The 8,662-nt window shown below is 50.3% G+C and overlaps 1 protein-coding gene across 1 annotated transcript in view; it reads right to left on the reverse strand.

Annotated features, from left to right (window-relative positions):
- Positions 1-7,791, reverse strand: part of STIP1 (stress induced phosphoprotein 1) — a 213,087-nt gene extending 205,296 nt beyond the window's left edge. The window contains exon 1 of the mRNA XM_086932803.1: positions 7,712-7,791. Within this exon, the coding sequence (XP_086788929.1) occupies positions 7,712-7,720 (9 nt within the window). The 5' untranslated portion in view covers positions 7,721-7,791. The remainder of the gene's footprint in view (positions 1-7,711) is intronic.
- Positions 7,792-8,662: the final 871 nt, after the last annotated feature.

The following is an 8,662-nucleotide window of genomic DNA, read 5'->3' on the forward strand; positions in this document are numbered from 1 at the left end:
GCAGTCTGTGATGAGCACAGCTTTGAGCAACCGCTGAGCCTCCCCTTAGGTGAGGTCGCCCCACGCTACACTGCCTCCCGACCTGCTTCCTGGATTGCGCCTGACTGCCGCAGCTCCTCGTGGGAGACCCAGCCTCCGCTGAGCCACCCACCTCCGCTTTTCCCGCCGATTTCTTTTTCCGCCGCTGCCCCCTGCGGCCCCGCCCGCCCCCCCCCTCCTGCCCATTCGCCGCCCCGCTGACCCTCTCTCTCGGCTCTCTACTTATGACGCCCCCTCAGCGAGCGCACAGTGGACGCGCGCAGCGGGAGCACCGTATGAGCGCCAAAGGTAAGCTCGTCTGTGCCCGTCCGCGCCTGGACCGCGCCCAGTGCCAGGACCCCTGGCCCCCACCGATGCAAGACGACGCGACAGACCTAAGACGCCGCTGCCGAACCCCACCTGCTGCCGGGCCTCCCCGAAACACATTCACGGACCCTTCACCTGCAGAACCTGCAAGTTCACCTGCCTCCGAACCTGCACCGCTCCCGCCAAGCCAAGCACCAGCAGCAACCTCAAGTGCATCCTGCTCAACACCCGCTCCGTCCACAGACACGCCGTGGAACTCTGGAACCTCCTCGACACAACATCACCAGACATCGCCTTCCTCACGGAAACTTGGATGAACGTCTCCTCAGCCCCCGACATCGCCATCCCGGACGGGTACAAGATCATCAGGAGGGACCGCGTCAACCAGATCGGAGGAGGCATCGCCATCGTCCACAAGAACACCATCCGCATCACGACCGACTCCAACGACACCTTCGCCGCCGCCGAGCACCTCCACTTCCAGATTCACACCAACCCAAAGACGACCCTCTGAGGCACCCTCATCTACAGACCCCCGGGACCTTGCACACAATTCAGCAAAGACATCTCGGACTTCATCAGCCCACACGCCCTCCCCTCCGCTGACTACATCCTCCTAGGGGACCTCAACTTCCACCTGGAGAACAACAAGGACCGTAACACCGCCGCCCTGCTGGACAACCTCGCCAACCTTGGACTCAAGCAACTGGTCAACACCCCCACCCACTACCCCGGCCACACGCTTGATCCAGTCTTCTCATCCAGCAAGCACATCACTTTCAGCCACTCCACCGGACTCCACTAGACCGACCACAGCTGCGTCCACTTCAGCTTCAGAAAAACCACAACCCACCACCACCCGCAACAGGTTCCGCACAGGAGCTGGAGCAAGATTACCGCCGACCAGCTCATCACCTCCCTCAGCCAGAACCCACCTGCCAGCACAACTCACCCCAACGAAGGAGCGCAACTTCACGCAGTGGCTAACCGCCTGCGCCGACGACCTCGCACCACTGAAGAACCCTCCTAGCAGACCCAGAAGCAAGAAGGCCCCCTGGTTCACTGACTAACTCAAGGACTCCAAGAAGACCTGCCGCACCCTCGAGAAAGCCTGGCTCCTCGACCAGACCACCGACAACATGACCGCCCTCAAACACACCACCCGCAAGCACCACCAGCTCATCCGCACCACCAAGAAGAAATCACTGAAGGAGCGACTGGACAACAACGCCCACGACAGCAAGGAACTCTTCAGCATCGTCAAGGAGTTCTCCAACCCCAGCACCGGCAACAACGACATCACTCCTTCACAAGATCTCTGCGACTCTCTCGCCTCGTTCTTCCACCGCAAGATTGCAGACATCCACAACAGTTTCGGCGCTCCATCCATGCACCCAACCGTCGAACCAACGCACCCCACCGCCACCCTCCGCACCTGGACCACGGTGACCACCGAAGACGCAGCCCGCACGATGAACACCATCCACTCCGGATCTCCAACCGACCCCTGGCCCCACCACGTCTTCAACAGGGCCGACTACACCATCGCACCCCAACTCCGGGACGTCATCAAAACCTCCTTCAACACCGCCACCTTCCCGGAGAGCTGGAAGCATGCTGAGCTCAGCGCCCTACTGAAGAAACCAACAGCAGACCCCACCGACCTCAAAAACTTCTGCCACATCTCGCTCCTCCCTTTTCCTGCCAAAGTCATCGAGAAGATCGTCAACAGACAGCTTGCAGCCTTACTCGAGACGAACGGATCCCTCGACCCCTCGCAGTCCGGTTTCAGAGCCAACCACAGCAACGAGACCGCCCTCATCGCAGCCACTGATGACATCCGAGCTCTGCTCGACAACGGGGAAACAGCAACACTCATCCTCCTGGACCTCTCTGCAGCGTTCAACACTGTCTGCCACCGCACCCTAGTCCAACGCCTCAGCAACATCGGCATCCAAGAGAAGGCACTGGAGTGGATCATCTCGTTCCTCGCCGGAAGAACAGAGAGTCCGCCTCCCCCCGTTTCGATCCGAGGCCACCGAAGTCATCTGCGGCGTCCCGCAAGGATCATCACTCAGCCCCACCCTCTTCAATGTCTACATGAGACCTCTTGCTGCCATCGCACGCCAACACAAACTCAACATCATCTCCTACGCCGACGACACCCAGCTGATCCTCTCCCTCACCAGAGACCCCGACACCGCCAGACCCAGCCTACACGAAGGGATGAAAGACGTCGCCGAATGGATGAAGAACAGCCACCTGAAATTTAACTCAGACAAGACGGAAGTCCTCATCCTGGGACCATCGCCCTCTGCCTGGGACGACTCCTGGTGGCCCCCAGCCCTGGGCACCGCTCCCAAGCCAACAGACCACGCACGTAACTTGGGCTTCATCCTGGACTCCTCCCTCTCGATGACCAGACAAGTCAACGCTGTCTCCTCATCATGCTTCCACACCCTTCGCAAGATCTTCCGATGGATCCCGACCGAAACCAGGAAGACGGTCACCCAGGCCCTCGTCACGAGCCGACTGGACTACGGAAACACCCTCTACGCCGTAACCACAGCCAAGCTACAGAATAGACTCCAACGCATCCAGAACGCCTCCGCCCGACTCATCCTGGACATCCCCCGACGCAGCCACATCTACGGCCACCTGAAGGACCTGCACTGGCTCCCTGTCAACACGAGGAGCACGTTCAGGCTCCTCACCCACACACACAAGTCTCTCCACGACCTGGGCCCCAAGTCCCTCAACGACCGCCTGACCTTCTACACGCCCACCCGCCAGCTACGGTCTACTAGCCTCGTCCTCGCCGCCGTACCACGCATCCGAAGAGCCACCGCCAGAGGCAGATCCTTCTCCTACCTGGCGGCCAAGACATGGAACTCCCTCCCCATCCACCTTCGGCTGACCCAGGACCACCTCGCCTTCAGGAGACAACTCAAGACCTGGCGTTCAAGCAGTAGCGGACCCCTTCCCCCAAGCGCCTTGAGACCCTTCCGGGTGAGTAGTGCGCTATACAAGTGTTATGGTTGATTGATTGGAGCAAGGTGGACCTTGGGGATTCGGTTGAGGATGGCATTACCATAATCAAGATGTGAAAGAACAAGTGACTGAACTCCAAGTTTAAAGTCATCGGTAGAAATAAAGGGTTTGATTTTCTTGAGTTGACGGAGAGAAGAGGGCTCCTTTAGCAGAGTTTTTGATATGGACGTTAAGGGTTAGGGTGTTGTCAATAAAAATACCAAGAGATTTGATGGAGTTGGACAGGGTGAGTGAGCAGTTGAGTGCATTAAGTTCAGAGATCCAGGATTGAACCGGGAGAGGGTTATTTTTAGGGGAGAAAAGAATGATTTTCGGTTTTTTTAGGGTTACGTTTGAGATGATTGGAATGGAAACAGGTTTGGAACTTGGTGAAGGTGTTGTTCAGGTGTAAGATGTCAGCATGAGTTTTAATCTTGTAATAGATTTGGGCGTCATCGGCGTAGAGGTGGTAATTGATGCCTGCTTGTTTGAGGATGAGGGGTTCCTTAAAGAGGGAGGGAGGGAAATAGATCCTAGGGAGACTCCAAGGGAGACAGGAGTGGGGTTAGAGAGACCATTTTGATTTGCTCAGTTTCGTGTTGTAGGTAAGAGACGAACCATTTGTAGGCAGTACCATTAAGACTGAAACGGGTCCTAAGAACATTAAGCAGGGCTGAATGATTGACTATCGAACGATGCGGAGAGATCAACGAGGATAAGAAGGCAGGTTTCGCCATTATCAAGTGAGTGGTGGTTGTCAAACGATGCGGAGAGATCAACGAGGATAAGAAGGCAGGTTTCGCCATTATCAAGTGAGTGGTGGTTGTCATTGACGACATTGAGCATTGCTGTTTCGGTGCTGCAGCCTTTCCTGAAGCCTGATTGAAAGGGGTCAAGAAGGTTGAAGTTATCGATGTGTTTGTCTAGTTTTAGTAGGACACATTTTTCAAGGACCTTTGAGAAAAGGGGGAGGTTAGTGATAGGGCGGAGATTGTTTAGGTCATTGGGGTTTTTGATTAAGGGAGAGATTTGTCCAAGTTGAAGGGAGGTGGGGACACAGCCAGTGGAGAGATAGAGAGGTGTTGATGATTGTGGTCCAGTATGGGGTAATGTGCTTAAGGGCAGGGACTAGATTAGAGGGTAAGGGTTTTTTTGTGTGGGAGGACGGTTTAAGATTACCAATTATTTTAAGGACTTCTAGCTCAGTCATGGGTAGGAAGTTGAGCATAGAGGCATTGTTCTTTAATTGTGAGTAAGGGGAGTTGGTGTCCGGATAGGTGGTAGGGGATAGGTGTGGGGAGTGAGGAGAGTCGCTGGGGAGCGGTAGAATAGTAGGCAGTAGAGGTCAACAGGTCGAGGGGGTGTGGAGTAGCAATTAGCGGGGAGGACTGGTTTGGAGGGGAGCTGTGTGGAAAGAAGGATTAATCAATTTTGGTTATTTTTTCCAAGAAGCAGTGGGAAATTTCTTCACATCTGGCTGAGGAAGCGATCAGATTTGACGTGCGGGGGAAGTTTGGTTTCGAATGATTTTGAAGAGTTCCCTAGGTCTGTTTTTGGCACAATCATATTGAGTACAGCAGAAGGATGTCTTTTCCTTCAAGATGTGTCTTTTGTAAGTGGATCTAGCACATCGGAGGAGTACAAGTTGGGAGGGGGATGGTGCCTCCAGGTTCTTTCCGACAGTCTGAGTGACCGTCTTTCATTATTAGGCTCGATATTAAACCAAGAGTTGGAGGGGGTGTTTCTTTAGTTTTTGAGTTTAGGCGGGCTAATTGGTCTGGTGACAGTACTTTTAAAGTGTTCAATGAGCTCCTTAGCATTTCGTAAGGGGGGAAATGAGAAGAAGTTAAGTTTTGAGTTTAGACTCAAGAACACCCAGGGGTATACGTTTTAGATTTCTGGTCAATTTCTTAGGTCTGTTAATTTTGGAGGTGGGGAGATTTGCAGTGGTAGCAATGGTTAACAGTATAAAGTGATGGTCAGACCAGTCAATGGGGATGATATTGGTCACTGAGGCCAGATCTTAGATGGAAAAAATGGCGTCAAGGATGGGTCCTTTGGTGTGTGTCGGGGACAGATATTGTTGTTGGAGTTCATTGATCGATGATTATGAAATTACCACAGATGTTTCTACAGAATTCTTTCAGGATGTTTCCAGCAGATTAAGATTGCCGCTGGAAGTAATAAGGTAATGGTGTAAAACTCAAAATTGATAGAGTGCTAGTTTTATAAAGAGTAGGTTATCAAAAACACTAGGGTGGTTTAGATCAGCCTGCAGCATACTGCGAACTTTTGAGGAAGAACACAGTAGAAAAAAAATCTATTTAGTTGGCCGCTAATTTTAAGGTGAGTGGTTGGAAACCATTTCACCTACCTTTATTGGTGGACAGGCTACTCCAAATCCCATGAAGAGAGTGACTCCTTTTAAAATTGTTTGAGAGAAGAAACTGGCCACCAGTTTGTGTCTAAAACTGATGTAATGTCACATGTTCTGAGAAGGTAACAAGAATGAAACATTGATAGACCGCATTAGAGGCAGATGTACAATATCAGGCGGGGTCAGAGATCATAGATCATAGATCACTCCAGTTGTACAAGAACTCCAAGACTGTGTACTGTCCGAGGTATATAGGGGCAGGAGTGAAAAAAATTGTTGAGAGTGGTAAACGTAACGTAAGTGGGTTGGACCCCTGGAAGAAGTGTGGCTCATTGATTAGAGCGGCAGACCCTGATGCAGAAGTCTAGCCCGGGACCAGGGTTCAATTCCCCGCCTCGGCGGGTCTTGGGCTCAAAAAAATTCCGCGGACCTGAGAATTCTCGCATCGGTGCCTAATCCAATCATGGAGTCCCACTCTGCAACTCTGGGCAATAGCTTGCTTAATCTCCACAACGGCCCCCACAACACTAAGGATGCCTGGCCTCCACCTTGGGGGTGCCCAGGAGTGGACGCCTCACAGGGAAAGCCAGGATGGGTTCCACAGCGGTATTCGTACAAGCGCCTTGAGACCCTTGCGGGTGAGTAGTGTTCTATACAAGTACAAGTTATCAAATATTGTGAGGATGGGGCTTAACCTCTTGGCTGCTAATGACAAGGGTAACTCGTCATGCACTTTTCATTGATTTCAATGGAAATTAAATGAGCAGTAAAATATTGCCTTAGCAGTAAAGGTGTTAATCACGTTTGTCTTGTAAATTCTGAGCTCTTTAAAAAAATAACAAGAAAGTTGAGATTGGGAAGTAAAATGGTGGACCATCATAATGATTTCTTGGAACAGAAGGGGGTGGGTGGAATGGACGGTGGAAACTAGAATGAAGTTGTGAAAAGGGTAGTTTGGAATATATTTTATCTAGAGGTACTACCAAGAAACGATCTTGTCTGAAGAGTTGTTTACCGTCACGGTCAAATGAATATGTATTGCATTTACTATTCCTTTTGAGAAGGTAGTGGTGGATAATTCGATGGTTTTTGACGATTACGTTTCTTGGACTGTTAGTTGGCTGTTAAAGAGGGAGTGGAGTCGCGTTAGAAAAGGTTAGCATGTTGTGCTGTGAGGACTGTGTGAAACGGATTATAAAGTGCGAGTGTGAAACTTTTATATTCCTTTTCATGTAGTTGGGTTTGTCTTGAGGAAATGCTCTGCCGTCAACTTTGAAACATGCTACTGAATACAAACCTGCTACTGATCACACAACGGCGAAAATAGAGTCAGTGTGATTCCCATTTTTAAGCTACAAAAAAACCATACCCGCCAGCAACGTTGCAAAGCTGTATCATAGACACATAGATGCGCAGCATCAACCCTCACACACAAAAGCAAAGAAAACATATAACCCATCTCAGATTTTTAAACAGCCACCAATGACCTCATCTTGCTCTCGGAAAGGACGGTGGTATTGTATCGCAAGTTACACATCTCATTTTTCCGCATTACAACTCTTCTTATTACCCTGAAAACACACTTGCCTGACTGCCCCAAATACTTGAAGCCACGTTTTCATCCCACAATTCGACTCTCAGCTTTCTCCAATTCTGAACCCTTAATATAATCTCACTGCCTCTTATGTAAAGAAAACAATACGCCATCTGCCACATCAGGCAAGGTACGCTGCATAAAACTCCACCATTGCAAACAAAAATGTGCAAACCCTTGTGGGTGAGAACGATGAACTGCCACCCGCGTGACACATCACAGAGCAGCAGGTCACCCCTCCCCCACGTCATGTAGAAAAAGCCGGCAGTGTCCCTTGCAGATGCTCAATCTAGCTAGCAGAAGTCACATCTTCATCCTCTTTCTGTTCCTTGCCCACCCCCCGGAACCGGACTCTCTCCGCTCACCTTCTCCATGTTGCTTCCTGGCTTGTCTCTGTCGCCCACAGCAGCTGCCGCCGTTCTTCTTTGCTCCACGCGCCTTCTGGAAGTTACTAGAAGCTGACAGCTTTCCTTTCTCTACGTTCATTGGATGCTCCCCTATGCCAGTCTTCTCGACGACAAAACTGATAGGTCGGAGGAACCGGCTTCCCAAGGTCCCGCCCTTAAAAGATGACATATTTTCGTCAGATGCCACAGGAAAGGCGAAGATTCGGTGGCTCCGCCCAGGGCTGGGAAGGGTTTCCTTAACTTTAGTGCTGTTCGGGTTTAGGGTAACTTAAACCCCTTGTCAACCTAGAATTCAAATCCGAAGTGTTTGTAAAAATTTGACACTTTATAACCATAACAATTTATCTCCAACCTGACTTGAAAGAAATATGTTAATTGGATGTATGCTACATTTGTTTTAGCATCTTTCTGTTTTAACACTGAATCGCTCTGTCAGTGGGCTCAAGTTGTGTTTAAGAGAAGCCAACTCGTATGAAAGGACACACCGTTTGAAGGAACCTGTAGTTCAGAGTGAAGGGTGTGTTATTTTATTCTAAAGTTTTTTGTGTCTATATTGTTTTGGGAGAGGGTTTCTTGGGCTTGCCGTATCCTCGAAGGATCTTCCTTGTTGGGCCAGTAGCGGGCATGGAAACAGAAGACGGACACGAAGGGCTCAAACGGATATTTGGTGGCCATCTTCAAATGGACAACTAGAATACTTGCAACACTAACGAGAGCAACTGAATTGTAAATCGCATAGTAGGTCATGCTGTACATTTTTATGCCTCAAAGTAACAACTTACTCTTCAACTGTAATTTAAGAAATATTAGTAATACTTTTCTCTTCTTCACACCTGAACCACTTCTATACTTAATAGAAATTCCATCCCTTCTCGTTAATTTCGAATGCCTTGCGGGATTACTACTTTT

This window comes from Lissotriton vulgaris, chromosome 7 (genome assembly GCF_964263255.1).
Source record: "Lissotriton vulgaris chromosome 7, aLisVul1.2, whole genome shotgun sequence".
NCBI lineage: Eukaryota > Metazoa > Chordata > Amphibia > Caudata > Salamandridae > Lissotriton > Lissotriton vulgaris.